Source organism: Scyliorhinus torazame, chromosome 13 (genome assembly GCF_047496885.1).
Source record: "Scyliorhinus torazame isolate Kashiwa2021f chromosome 13, sScyTor2.1, whole genome shotgun sequence".
NCBI classification, from domain to species: Eukaryota; Metazoa; Chordata; class Chondrichthyes; order Carcharhiniformes; family Scyliorhinidae; genus Scyliorhinus; species Scyliorhinus torazame.
The window spans coordinates 171,235,495-171,251,196 of NC_092719.1; the positions used below are offsets into that span (position 1 = coordinate 171,235,495).

A 15,702-nucleotide genomic window follows, 5' to 3' on the forward strand; every position below is an offset into this window, starting at 1 on the left:
TTTCATTTAAAAACAATTATTAAAATTTCTCAATTTATAAAGTGCAAAATAGAAAAAATAAACAAATTTACATACATCAACCATAAAAAACTGAATAACACAACTACCCCCCACAAAACCTAAATGTAACCCACCCCCACCCACCGTTAACAACTAACGGCAACCAATTCCTTCAAACAAACAATAAAAGGTTGCCACCTCCAATAGAACCCCTCGATTGCTCCCCTCACAGTATACTTAGCTTTCTCAAGGTATACGAACTCCATGAGATTCACAGCCACACCGAGGCACTGGGTGGAGATGGAGACCTCCACCCCAGCAGTACTGCCCTCTGGGCAGTCAGCAAGGTGAAGGCAAGGGCATTGGCCCTCATGCCCGCCTGCAGTTCCGGCAAGTCTGACACCCCAAATATGGCTAGTAAGAACAGGGCTGCAACTCAATCTTCAGAATCGCCGACATGGTGCTGAAGAAGGAGACCCAGAAACCTACAAGCTTGAGACAAGACTAGTACATGTGCACGTGGTTAGCTTGACCTCCTGAACAGTGCTTCCTTTTCATTTAATGTTCCAAATACTTAGCACCTTTCAATTATGTAGCTGTTCTGACACAATATGTAGATTATTATATGAAATATTATAGTTGTGTGAAGCTTTGTTATATCCTCTTCAGTTTTTTAAAGGATTGGCGTCCTCAGGTGCCTGGGCATGCTTTGATGAATTTAATCGTATTGAGCTGGAAGTGTTATCTGTAGTGGCTCAGCAGATCCTTTGCATCCAAAGAGCAATCCAAAACAATCTTGAGGTCTTTCTATTTGAGGGGACTGAGCTGCGACTAAATCCAAATTGTTTTGTTGCTATTACAATGAACCCAGGATATGCAGGACGCTCTGAATTGCCTGATAATCTGAAGGTACACATTATTTTATTTGTTTGCACATTTACAGGTTAGTTGCTGGTTTATTTTTTCTAGCTGCCACTTGATTGAATGCTGTTGTTGATGGATCTGACTGTAGCAAAGATTGGTTACAGCGGACAAGTCATGAGCCAAATGTATAAAGGATAACCCAAACTACCAGCCTCTTGTAGTTTGAACTTGCCAGTAGCTTTCCCTGTTTGCCGTGCAATAGTCGGATGCCTGCATTATCTGGCCCCTTCTGGTATGCACATCACCATAGTATAAGTACATCACTGTAGGCAGTTGTCCTTCTGATATGATAACCCTATTCTGTGTGTCATTATCATTCTGCCTATCATTACAATCTGTTTAGGGACAATTAACAGAAGTGAAATACAAATACCTCTTTAACCAATAGAACTACACAAGATTTCACTTTTTTAACAACAAAATATTATGGTCTCTAAAATAATTAAGTAAAATTTGTACTATTAACTTAACAATATTGTTTACAAACACATATATTAGGCACTCTGGTTTATTTCTTATTTCCTACTTCCAAACATTCTCTTAGATACATCAATCTTAAAAGTTATTTACTTCTGTAGGGACCACCCATAAGTACGCCACAGCTCTTTGGAGAAGTTTCCTCAGTTCCAGCTATTCTCAGCGATAAAAGTTTTATTTACCCTCTCGACTGTGGAAATCTCAGTCGCTTGTTATTACTTTTCCCAACTGCTGGTTACTTTTTTTTGCAAAGGGACTTGGTGAGGCCTGTTGCAGATTCTCTCAATTGCTTTCAACGAGGCAATGTTCCAGCTTCTATTTCTCACAGGAGTCTGACTGTGATTAAGCTTCACCCACCTTCTACGTGATCAGTGATGAAGTTAGTGTTTTACTCTATTTGCACTGTAGGTCTGTCTAACAGTCATTTCTTTTGATTAACGTCTCTCAGTGCAGACCACATGAGGTCTAATTGCAACTAAAAACTCTTCCAGCAAACATCCAGATAAGTTGAAAGTCCTAAGCTCCACATATGTCCATGACCACGTAGTCTGCTGTGGGTTGTCCTCTAACCGATCTTTAATTAACCCTCATTTACAATTTCTCCAATTAAATGAGCTCTCTTCTGTTCTGACTATTCAACAAACAAAGTAACCTTTTGAACTGCCAATTCTTCAGATGTTTTGGCAATCATTAAAACCCAAATTTTTTTAAATTTAGGGTACCCAATTCTTTTTTTCCCAATTAAGGGGCACTTTAATGTGGCCAATTCACCTATTCTTCACAGCTTTGTGTTGTGGGGGTGAGCCCACGCAGACACGGGGAGAATGTGCAAACTCCACACGGACAGTGACCCGGGGCCAGGATCGAACCTGGGTCCTCGGTGCCATGAGGCAGCAGTGCTAACCACTGTGCCACCATGCTGCCCAGGCCCAATATTTTAATTGCCTGATCTTCACAACAATAACCTTCCCAGAACTAAAGATTACCCCTGAAATATTTGCATGAACCATGAACTGTCTGGCTCCTTATCTATCATATTCAGTTCCTCATAACTGTTAAACATGTGAGTATGTAGGGTACAGGATATTTAATTGACTAATTGATCAGATTCTGAACATTTGTAATGAATCCCAATTAACCAAGATAGATGGACTTTGATAGTTTGACTACCACTCTCTTACCATCACACCCTATTAACTTACTGTACCTTTTCACATTATGGGGTGAATTCTCCGCTGCCCGCCAGTATCAGAGTTCCATATAAGCATTGAGCTAAGTGCTTTCTCTTCCTCTCAGCAGAAAGCACTTAACTGATTTTGATGTGGTGACAAGGTGACGACCTGTCAATCATAGATAGCTGTTTATAAACATTGCAATTAGGTTCACAAAAGGTACTTGAGATGCATTCAAGCGTGAAGGGAAATGAAAACAAACAATTCAGACATCTGGCTGTATGGCCTAATGGCTACTTCTCTTTGAAAGTGAATAGAAGTCTTGCAGATCATAGGATTTGAGAGGGTTTAAAGCCTTGTGATATGTTCTGGCATTCTATAAAGTAACAGCTGCTGCTTTCTATACTTCTGTCTCAGGCAGCAGGTATAAGGAACAGGTAAACAAAATGCAGTGAATTTTCACTGTTTCTGCCTAGACTGCTCTTTAGCTTCCAGGCAGAGGTGACTGATAGGGGGACTCTGTTATTGGGGGGGGGGGGGGGGGAGTCTCTGATATGTTTGGGGGGGGGGTCACTGATGGTCATGGGCACTGATGGTGGAGGTCTCTGATAGGCTGGACATCTCTGATATGGGGGGTCACTATGTGGGGGTCTGTTTGGGGTCATTGGGGGCTCTGGTCAACCCATGTGTGCATGCTGTGGGGGTTGAGTGTAGCAGAAAGTCCCGTGGTGGTAATGGGGGGTGTGGGTGGATGGCCCCTACTTGTCAGTTGGGGGGGGGTCAGGATTTGTGTTGTGGGGGGAGAGGGGCCAGGTACTGGGCCTTGGCATCGGGCCGCCTACTCAAAATCGAGACCCAATAGTGGGATTCCGAACAGAATCCCAGGAGCTCCTCGCCGTGCGTGCATTTACATAGCAGAGAGTAAATCACTTCTGGGCGTCGCTCCTAGCGCCAGGGCAGACCTGGAGTGATTCATCTCTGGCGGGAGAACATGGTCTCCCAAATGGAGAATCCTGCCATGTGATCCTCTCTTTTTTAGCGTACCAAACCCCAGGATTAAGTTTGTCTCAGCAGTTTAATGCAATACCTCAGACCCCTGAGAATTTTCTCCAAGACTTCAACCTTGATGAATGCCCTTCTCCAGCATATAAACATTCAAGCGTGCAAGAAAAAAAAGGAACCAATTGTCTTTCCTTTTCGGTCAGGTGGGCTATTACACAGTGCAGAAGAAAATTTGCAATTTCTCCCATAGACCAATCAGGACTAAAGTCTGCGACCATTTGAAAAAAAATCTTTACATGGATTCTACTCAAGCAGGAGAAAATGGTCCAGCCCATAGATTGAAAACAAGTGAAGGGGGCACTTGTTACCTTCGTCACGCTGTATTTTTTTAAAATTTAAAGTACTTAGTTATATATTTTTTCCAATTAAGGGACAATTTAGCGTGGCCAATCCACCCAGCTTGCACATCTTTGTGTTGTGGGGGTGAGACCTACGCAGACATGGGGAGAATGTGCAAACTCCACACGGACAGTGACCCGGGGGCGGAATCAAACCCGGGTCCTCAGCGCCGTGACGCAGCAGTGCAAACCACTGTGCCACTATGCCGTCCTTCCATCACACTGAATTAACTCAACACAATTGCACAACTCTTCCTTGAGATATTTCCCTGCCTAGTTGATGCTCGGTAACTTTAAACCTGAAAAATAAATATTTTTATTAAGAGCTTTCATCTCACTGAGGGAGTCTCCAGTCCAATCCACATCTAATAACCTGCTCGGAAAACACTGCCTGTAGTTTGTCAGCTGTGACAAATATCACCACAGCAGCTGAGACAATGACAAGACTCTAAAATAATGAACAACAATCTAAATAAAACAACTCACAACATTTTTTAAAAATTGGCAATTCATACCATCTTCTAATGTTAATGCATACTTCAGAGACTTCAAGATCTGAATCTGGATCCTTATTTTCACCAAAAAATAGTTTGCCTAGGGCCATTTCATGTCTATATACCAAGTTTCATTGAAATCTATCCACTCGTTTTTGAGATATGTTGTTTGCAGGCAAACAGACCAACAGGAGTGAACACATTGGGCGAAATTCTCCCCCAACGGCGGGATGTCCGCCGACTGGCGCCAAAGCCGTCGCCAATCAGACGGGCATCGCGCCGGCCCAAAGGTGCGGAAGGCTCCGCATCTTTGGCGGCCTAGCCCCAACATTGAGGGGCTAGGCCGACGCCGGAGGGATTTCCACCCCGCCAGCTGGCGGAAATGGCGTTTGTTTCCCCGCCAGCTGGCGTGGAAATGCGGTTCATGCGCGGGAGCGTCAGCGGCCGCTGTCAGTTTCCCACGCATGCGCAGTGGGGAGAGTCTCTTCCGCCTCCGCCATGGTGGAGGCCGTAGCGGAGGCGGAAGGGAAAGAGTGCCCCCACGGCACAGGCCCGCCCGCGGATCGGTGGGCCCCGATCGCGGGCCAGGCCACCGTGGGGGCACCCCCCGGGGTCAGATCGCCCCGCGCCCCCCCCCAGGACCCTGGAGCCCGCCCACGCCGCCTGGTCCCGCCGGTAAATACCAGGTTTGATTTACGTCGGCGGGACAGGCAATTCCTGGGCGGGACTTCGGCCCATCTGGGCCGGAGAATCCAGCGGGGGGTCCCGCCAACCGGCGCGGCCGGATTCCCGCCCCCGCCCAATCTCCGGGAGCGGAGACTTCGGCGGGGGCGGGGGCGGGATTCACGGCGGCCAACGGCCATTCTCCGACCCGGCGGGGGGTCGGAGAATGACGCCCATTATCTCTGCGCACCGAGAGTGGCAAAAATGTTCAGGGGGAAGATGAGAATTATTTTTACTCAACGAGTTATGATCTGAAATATGTTACTTGAAAGTATGGTGCGAGCTGATTCTGTGGTAACTGACGATCTCTGTACCTGTAATTTCATTTTTTTTTGTAGGTTCTATTCCGGACAGTAGCTATGATGGTTCCTAATTATGCACTGATAGCTGAAATCTCTCTCTATTCGTATGGCTTCCTCAATGCCAAGCCATTGTCTGTAAAAATAGTGATGACTTATAGGTTGTGTTCGGAGCAGCTTTCATCACAATTTCACTACGACTATGGCATGCGAGCAGTTAAAGCTGTTTTAGTTGCAGCTGGCAATCTGAAGCTAAAATTCCCTGTAGAGAATGAAGATGTTTTGGTAAGTTGTTAAGTGAGTACAGTTAAGATGAGGAGCAAAATACTGTGGACACTGAGAATTCAATTTCCAAATGTTTCTGTTTTTATTTCAATCAATAGACCAGGCAGCATCTGTCCAGAGAAATACAGAAACACAAGGGTACATGAGAGGAACAGTGGCAATGTCACTGGACTAGTAATCCAGAAGCCCAGGCTAATGCTCTGGGGACATATGTTCAAATCCCACCATGACAACTGGTGGAATTTAAATTCAATTAATATATCTAGAATATGCTGCCAGGAATGGTGCATATCAGTAATGGTGACCATGAAACTAACATTGTTGATAAAATCAAATTACTGCAGATGCTGGAATCTGAAACTAAAACAGAAAATACTGGACAAGCTCAGCAGGTCTGACAGCATCTGTGGAAAGTGAAGGGAGTTAATGTTTCGAGTCTGGATGACTCTTTGTCAAAGCTAGAGAGAAGAGGAGATGGGATTAGATTTACACTGTTGTGGTTGATGGGGAGGAAGGGGTGGCGTGGAGCAGTGGGGCTGGATAGAGGGTCAGCAGTCAGTGGAGATTGACGAAGATGTCATGGACAGAAAGACAAAGGGAATGTAAACGATGGTGAAACTATCGATTGTCATAAAAACCCATCTGGTTCACTAATGTCCTTTATGGAGAGAAATCTGCCATCCTTACCTGATCTGGCTTACATGTGACTCCAAATCCAAGACAATGAGATTGATTCTGAACTGTCCTCCAAAATGACCCAGCAAACCAAGTTCAAGGGCAATTAGGGATGGACTACAAATGCCAGTGACACCCAGTCTTTAATGGTTTTGTTTAAACAACATAAGAAAGCAACATATTTCCATTTTGTCTTTAGTTGCTGCGATCAATCAAGGATGTGAATGAGCCCAAGTTCCTGTCGCATGATATTCCATTGTTCAATGGTATCACAAGTGATCTGTTTCCAGGTGTTGAACTTCCTGAAGCTGATTACCGGGTAGGAATTTTTCAGTGATTTATGTAATTTGAATCAAATGTCTGGAAATTAAATGTAATTATGGTAACAGATCATGATGAGAGAATCCAAATGAACATCATTTTCTTTTACTTAATTAGGGTCCTCCCGACTGCCCTAAGCATTTTTGAAAATTTATTTCCACCCCTTTCTTTATTAGATCTTCTTTTCCTCGAATCCTTTACCTTTGGTAAATAGATTAATACTTGTGTTTTTCATAATTTAGCTTTTTCTTGAGTGTACCATTGAATGCTGCAATAAGCAAGGTGTCCAGCCAGTGAAGCCTTTCCTGGATAAAATGATCCAAACCTATGAAATGATGATTGTGAGACATGGGTGAGTGAGAATAAAAAGAATGTTTTGACTTTGTATAAAGCTCTCTAATCTCTGCATAGAACTTGATCGTTTATGGTAGATCTTGAAAAACAAAAATTATTCACTTATTTCAGCTAATGTATATAACGCAGCTACAACTCGCATTTATATTGCACTTCTCATAGAGAACAAGAGAGCAACTTCTAAGCAGATTGACACTGTAAAAAGTGAAAAAGACTGAAGAAACATAGGCATAATTGAAGGGCACAGCATTAAGAAAGCCTTTGAAAGCAAGAAGGGAGGTGACAAGGAATTCACATTTTGAGAGAAAGTTTTGTAACATGGAGAAAATAGTGGCTGAATAGACAATGCCTAGTAGTGGAGCAGAGTGTGTGTGTTTTTAGCGTATCTTCACACCCACCGTTTATACCATTTGGGGAAAAGTGGGTCCAGGGAGAAGGATTCCTGAGTTGATATCAGCCCGTTGAACTGCTCTTTCCATGGCCAACAAGTCCTAGTGTTGGACTGGAACCCAGAGCTTCTGGTCCTGCGGTAGGGGACACATGTGAGTGTGTGCATGCGTGCGCTTGTGTGTGTGTGTGTGTGTGTGTGTTTCCAACTCCAAGGCTACCAGCTGAGCCACAGCTAACTAAGAAGGATTGTAAGACTGCTGTTGATGTATTAGGGATGGTAGGGATTGTCCAATATGAAGTGCAGGATAAAGAGTCAGAAACAAAGACGTTGCTGCCATTGCTCCTCCTGATTTGTTTACATTATTTTGTGCAATGTGACCATAACTTGCGGGGCCAACATTTATTTCCCATCTCTAATTGCCCTTGCAAAGGTGGTGGAGAGTCGTTTTCTTGATCCATTGCTGTCTGAATGGTGTAGATAGATACAAAGTGCTGTTAGGAAAGGAGTTTCAGATTATTCACCCAGCGACAGTGAAGAAACAGTAATATTTCCAAGAAAAGATGGCGAGTGTTTTGGAATGGAATTTGCAGGTGGTGATATTCCCAAGCATCTGCTGCCCTTGTCCTTCTAGGTGGTAAAGGTTGCAGGTTTGGAAGGTGCTGTCACAGGAGACTAGGCGAGTTGTCACAGTGCATTTTGTTCATGGTACACTCTGCTGCCACTGTGCGTTCCAATGGAAGGAGTAAATGTTTAAGGTGGTGGATTGGGTGCCAATCAAATGGGCTACTAAGTCCTGGATGATGTTGATCTGCTTCAGTATTTGAGCTGCACTCATCCACGCAAGTGGAGATTATTCCGTCGTAGTCTTGGTTTGTGCCTTGCATTTGGTGGACAGGCGTTGGGGAGTCAAGAGATGCATTACTTGCTGCAGAATTCCCAACCTCTACATGACTAATCCAGTTAGATTTTTGGATTAATAATTCCCAGGATGTTGATAGTGGTGGATTCAGTGATTGTAGTGATGGTGAATGTTAAGGAGACTTGGTTAGATTTTCCCTTGCTGGGCATGGTCATAGCCTTGCACTGTTGTGACACGAATGTTCATAGAATCCCTACAGTGCAAAAGGAGGCTATTCAGCCCTACGAGTATGCATCGACTCTCCGAAAGAGCACTCTACCTAGGCCCAGTCCCACATGTTATCCCCGTAACCCCATGTGCACTGATCATGGCCAATCCACCTAACCATCACATCTTTGGACTGTGGGAGGAAACCCGAACACCCAGAGGAAACCCACGCAGTCACAGGGACAACATGCAAACTCCACACAGACAGTCACCCAAGGCAGAATCAAACCTGGGTCCTTGGCACTGTGAGGTAACAGTGCTAACCACTGTGCTTCACAGTTTGCTAGTTACCAGCCCAAGACTGAATTGTGCTGAGGTCTTACAGCATATGGACACAGACTGCTTCAGTATCTTGGAGGTCACAAATACTGTACAGTCAACAGCGAACGTCCCCACTTCGGACTTTATGATGAAGGGAAATTCATTGTTGAAGCAGCTGAGTATGCTTGGGCCTAGGATACTAGCCTGAGAAATATGTGCAGCGATGTTTTGGGTTGAGATGATTGGCCTCAGTCGTGGAAATTATAATAAAGACAAATTCCTCGAGATTCGATTTAAGGAAATTTATTTACACAAATATATTTGCGGAGAGAGAGTGTTCCAGCTGCAAAGCCAATGAACTGCACTCTGAGATTCGATTGAAGACAGCATATTTTATAGTCTGAAATAACAGCTTGAAGTAAACAGGCATGTTTATATTAAAAGACCTTGGAAAGTACGTAAGATGAAATATGTAGTACGTATGTTCTTGCCCTTGGCTAAAAACAACTCGAGTACACATTTTGTTATCTTTCGGAGGACAATGTGTTTTCATAATAAGGCCGAGACCAGAATATTAAGCAGTATTTTATTTATGTTACCTGACCTACTTATTTTCATTCAAAAGCAGTGTTGAACTATAGTCAAGCATTTCCCAGCATGCTTCTAAGTTGGTTTATGTTCATTTCCCTTCCACAATTCCCTCCTTGTTGATCTTTTGATCAACACCTTTTAGTAAATTATTGTGTCCTCCGTAGAGAAGGGTAGTTTATAATGTAAGGAGAATGGACGTATGACAGTTCCCTGCATGTTATGAGCCTGGTAGCAAGGAGGCAAGGCGGCTAGGGCTGTTCTCCCGTGTTAGTACAACAAAAAGATCTTGCGCAACATTAAAACAGTAACCATACGACAATCAAGATTACAATGGCGATTATAATCCAGAACACAATCCTCTGTTCTTATGATCCTAACCACCCAAAGCCAAAGTCCCATCCCTCATTTTCATGTAATCTTGTCACCTCTCTACGAATGCGATCCACCAGATTATCAATTTTTTCTGAGTTATCAGGGATGTGTGTGCAACAGTCACTTCCAATCAGGGCACAGGTGCCTCCTTTTCAGCTAACAAGAAATCAAGGGCCATTCTATTCTGCAGGATTCTCTAAAGGTAAACTTGCAGGTTGAGTCCGTAATTAAGAAAGCAAATGCAATGTTGTCATTTATCTCAAGAGGCTTGGAATATAAAAGCAGGGATGTACTTCTGAAGCTTTATAAAGCACTAGTTAGGCCCCATTTAGAACACTGTGAGCAATTTTGGGCCCCACACCTCAGGAAGGACATACTAGCACTGGAGCGGGTCCAGCGGAGATTCACACGGATGATCCCAGGAATGGTAGGCCTAACATACGATGAACGTCTGAGGATCCTGAGATTATATTCATTGGAGTTTAGGAGGTTGAGGGGAGATCTAATAGAAACTTACAAGATAATGAATGGTTTAGATAGGATGGACGTAGGGAAGTTGTTTCCATCAGCAGGGGAGACAAGGACCCGGGGGCACAGCCTTAGAATAAAAGGGAGTCACTTTAGAACAGAGATGAGGAGAAATTTCTTCAGCCAGAGAGTGGTGGGTCTGTGGAATTCATTGCCACAGAGGGCGGTGGAGGCCGGGACGTTGATTGTCTTTAAGACAAAAGTTGATAAATTCTTGATTTCTCGAGGAATTAAGGGCTGTGGAGAGAGAGCGGGTAAATGGAGTTGAAATCAGCCATGATTGAATGGTGGAGTGGACTCGATGGGCCGAATGACCTTACTTCCGCTCCTTGGTCTTATGGTCTTTACTGGTGAATGGGATAGGTTGCACAGGAAAGCCCTCCCCCACGCATCTGGGAATTTGGTGAAAACCCAACAACTGAATTTATTTACCCTCTCTGCGTATGAGTGAGACATGTATATCAAGGTGTTAGTGTTCAGTTTACCCTCTACATGATGTTGGATTAATATGATAATATAAAAACATCAACGCTGCCATTCTCTTCAGGTTAGCGTTTTGCTAATACTCTCAAAAGTTCCGTATGATGTAGTTTACACGAGATGCGTGGATCCCATCTGGCTTTTCTTTTACTTTAACGGCTGTTCGGGTTGTTAGCAGCACTTGGTAGGGTCCATTCCACCTAGGAGAAAAATAATCTTTGTTTAGTGCTTTCACAAACACTTGATCTCCAGGTTTAAACGGCATTTCCCTCTTTTGGATACATCTGAGCCTGTCGCACCTTTTCATGTTTATTTATTTATTTATTTATTTATTTCAGCGGTTTCACACATGGCCTGGGCATATTTGAGAGATGCCTCATCTGCCCATATTAAGGCTACTGCCGCCGGAGTCATTGGGGGTTTTGTTCCAGTTGTCATGGGACGTCCCATTAATATCTCATATCTTAAACCCGTATTACGATTTCTCTGACTTCTCAGGGCATACATTACTATAGGTATGGTAACTGGCCATAGCAGCCCATTTTGTTGACACACTTTTGTAACTGCAGTTTTAATTACTCCATCCACCCTTTCCATCATTCCTGAGGATTGTGGCTGATATGGTATATGCAATTTCCAATCAAATCCCATGGCTTCTGTTAGGGCTTTGGTCAATTTGCTAGTGAAATGAGTTCCCCTGTCACTGTTAATACTCATTGGTATCCCAAACCTAGGTATTGTTTCCTTCAACAGAATATTTACCACTGTTCTAGCATCTCTTTTGGTTGGAAAAGCCTCTACCCACCGTGAAAACATGTCCACTATCACCGATTATTCCTTTGACAAATCATACATGTGCAGGCTACTTTTTCAATTGTTACTGTAATACCTCGAGCATACCATTGTTGACATATGGCATGTGTCATTCCTCCTTTGCCCACATGAGCCTGCCCATGGGCAAGCTGCGCAGGTATCAGGGTGGATCCAGATTTGATGATTGTCTTGATAGCACCCTGCTTTTAGCCAAGAGCGATGCTCCTGTAGGGAGGCTTGCTCCTGTGCCTGTTTTAACTTTGGTTCTGTTATGGTGGATGGAAGTTCAACTGCAGCCGCTTGCAGTTGTGGCTGCTGTTTGAGAGCCAATTCCTTTGCTATTTTATCAGCAAATCTATTGCCGCATGAGACTTCATCGTCTTCGGTAGGATGCGCTTCACACTTTAAAACGGCTATCTTGCTGGGCAGCTGAACAGCATCTAGTAAATTTAAAACCAATTTTGCATGTTTAATAGGTTGGCCGGAGGAAGTTATAAATCCCCTGTTTTTCCATAATTGGCCAAAATCATGTACTACCCCAAAAGCGGACCGGGAATCAGTATTAATATTGACTGTCTTATTTTTAGCTAGAATACGTGCTTTAGTAAGGGCAAACTATTCAGCCGCTTGTGCAGATGTTCCCGAAGGCAGAGCAAAAGCTTCCACTATCTTGAATGGAATTACTATTGCATAGCCGGCCAGGGGGGTCATACCATTTGGTCGGTTTGCGGACCCATTGGTGAAAAAGATGATGTCTGGATTTTCTAGTGGGTCACTCAAAAATCAGGTCGAGGGGTTGTGGTGGCTTCAACCAATTGTAAACAGTCATGATCATACATATGTTCTGCTTCCGAGGGCGCGGACAAGAGTGTTGCAGGGTTGACAGCTGGCGCTCGCTTGTAGGTAAAGTTGGTTTTAGAGAGGAGCCGCAGTAAGATGCTGCGTTGCGGATGAATTAAGCAGCAGCAAAACTGATTTTTTTCTACTATGGCCGCTGTGGCTGCTACTACTCTTAAGCAATTTGGCATACCCTTTACCACAGCACATAGGGCCACCGAGTAATAGGCAAGGGGTCTTTTCCCTCCTCAATGCTCTTGCACCAGGACCCCTGTTGCAAATCCCCCTGCTTCATTCACATAAAGAGTAAAGGGCTTGCTGAAATTAGGAAGTCCCATGGCAGGGGCGCTAATCATGGCTTGTTTCAAATTATGAAATGCTTGCTCCCTCTCTGGAATGCAGGTAATAACTGAAGGGGCGTCCTGTAGGGTAGCCTTGCGCAGTACTGCGTCCATTTCTCTATAGTCCGGTATCCACTGCCTACAATCGCCCACCATTCCGAGGAAGGTAAGGGTTTCCTTTTTCGTGCGCGAAGTTAGAACCCTTGCTACAGCCTGTACGCTTTCAGACTCAAGCCTCCGCTGTCCTTGCTGCAGCTGAAATCCCAAATACTGAACTGTCTCCTGACAGAATTGCAGTTTGTCCATTGAGACCCTATGCCCTCTTTCTGCCAGATGTGATAATAACAAAGGGGTATTCTGTTCACAAACTAGCCCTCCCTCTGAGGCTATCAATAAATCATCATATTGAGGGAATGTTGAACCTGCAGACAACTGGCACTCGTCCAAGTCTCATTTTGTACTGTTAATTCCGATTTGTAAAGCAAATAGATGTTGACTTTCCGGGTGCAATGGTATGGAGAAAAAGGCTGAGAAAGTATCCGTTATTGGTGGAATATAATAATAGAATCATAGAATTTACAGCGCAGAAGGAGGCCATTCGGCCCATCGAGTCTGCACCGGCTCTTGGAAAGAGCACCCCACCCAAGGTCCACACCTCCACCCTATCCCCATATCCCAGTAACCCCACCCAACACTAAGGGCAATTTTGGACACTATGGGCAATTTTAGCACGGCCAATCCACCTAACCCGCACATCTTTGGACTGTGGGAGGAAACCGGAGCACCCGGAGGAAACCCACGCACACACGGGGAGGATGTGCAGACTCCGCACAGACAAAAGACAAAATTACATTGGTGTCCGGCACCAATGGAGCAATAGTGATAACAATTTTATTGATGGCTCTAAGATCTTGCACAAACCACCACTCGTTGGGTCTTCCTACCTTTGGAATGGGGAGAATAGGGGTGTTACAGGGGCTTTGTGTTCTCTTCAGCACCCCTTGCTGTAATAGTGCATTGATCACTCCCTCTATCCCTTTTTCTGCTTCTGGTTCTAACCTGTATAGTTGTAAGCAGGGCAGGGCAACATTCGTCTGTAACTGCACCCTATGCGCTGGGGCAAAATGTACTTTTCCAACATGATTTTTATGTTGGGCCCATAGATGTGCCAGTACCTGGACCAGGATTGAAGGGAGTAAATGATGGCTCTCTTTCTTCCTTTTTTCCTTTGGCCTCTTTGATCACTTCTCCTATTTGCTTTGCCTTCATGGGATGTCTTACGGCCAATGTTAAATGGGGTTCTGAAGTTAAACCCATCCTAAAAAGGTCCCTCTGACTATGAGTCAATTGTACTAACAGTCCTAATCCCACAACACCGAAAAATAAAAAGGAGGGATATGCAATAAGGTCTGCTTTCCTAAGTGACTTTGTGTTTGTAAATTGTATGCGTGCTCTTCCTCACGAGCATACCAAGCCGTGCATGGGTCACTATATTCTCTCGTCTGGACTCTCTCAGGTGTTTTAATAGCTGTGCCCAAGGTTCATTCATCTTTTGTAAAACTTCCTGCAGTTTAAAAATTTTTTTTTTTTAGCAGTGGTACTGTAAGGGTTAACATTCAGCTGCCAGCATACAACACAGACACAGAGCAATCAAAGAACAAAGAACAAAGAAATGTACAGCACAGGAACAGGCCCTTCGGCCCTCCAAGCCCGTGCCGACCATGCTGCCCGACTAAACTACAATCTTCTACACTTCCTGGGTCCGTATCCCTCTATTCCCATCCTATTCATGTATTTGTCAAGATGCCCCTTAAATGTCACTATCGTCCCTGCTTCCACCATCTCCTCCGGTAGCGAGTTCCAGGCACCCACTACCCTCTGCATAAAAAACTTGCCTCGTACATCTACTCTAAACCTTGCCCCCTCACCTTAAACCTATGCCCCCTAGTAATTGACCCCTCTACCCTGGGGAAAAGCCTCTGACTATCCACTCTGTCTATGCCCCTCATAATTTTGTAGACCTCTATCAGGTCTCCCCTCAACCTCCTTCGTTCCAGTGAGAACAAACCGAGTTTATTCAACCGCTCCTCATAGCTAATGCCCTCCATACCAGGCAACATTCTGGTAAATCTCTTCTGCACCCTCTCTAAAGCCTCCACATCCTTCTGGTAGTGTGGCGACCAGAATTGAACACTATACTCCAAGTGTGGCCTAACTAAGGTTCTATACAGCTGCAACATGACTTGCCAATTCTTATACTCAATGCCCCGGCCAATGAAGGCAAGCATGCCGTATGCCTTCTTGACTACCTTCTCCACCTGTGTTGCCCCTTTCAATGACCTGTGGACCTATACTCCTAGATCTGTTTGACTTTCAATACTCTTGAGGGTTCTACCATTTTGTATATTCCCCACCTGCATTAGACCTTCCAAAATGCATTACCTCACATTTCTCCGGATTAAACTCCATCTGCCATCTCTCCGCCAAACAATCTAAATCCTGCTGTATCCTCTGACAGTCCTCATCGCTATCCGCAATTCCACCAACAATCGGGCGCAGGCTCAGAAGTTATTAAATTTTGCACTGATGAGTTTGTATTTGAGACAGTTCTATAAACATTCCATTATCAATGCAATGTATTACCGCTCCTAATTTGCAGAGTGTCTGTCTGCCTAATAGGGGAAGGTGTCGCTAGGTGGGGTACATCCTTCCTGGGGGTTAAATGCTTCTTGGCCCCTTGCATGATAGCCTCTTTCCCTCTATTTGCTAACCAGTGTTCGAAGGACTCATTTTCTTCATTCAAATGATTATCATTATTGGGAACCCAGCCCCCATTTA

The 15,702-nt window shown here is 44.4% G+C and overlaps 1 protein-coding gene across 1 annotated transcript in view; it reads left to right on the plus strand.

Moving 5' to 3' along the window:
* The window catches only part of dnah12 (dynein, axonemal, heavy chain 12), a 475,562-nt gene that overhangs the window by 179,024 nt on the left and 280,836 nt on the right, over positions 1–15,702 (plus strand). The window contains exons 27-30 of the mRNA XM_072472436.1: positions 670–909; positions 5,529–5,774; positions 6,649–6,768; positions 7,013–7,122. Coding sequence (XP_072328537.1) covers positions 670–909; positions 5,529–5,774; positions 6,649–6,768; positions 7,013–7,122 — 716 coding nt within the window. The remainder of the gene's footprint in view (positions 1–669; positions 910–5,528; positions 5,775–6,648; positions 6,769–7,012; positions 7,123–15,702) is intronic.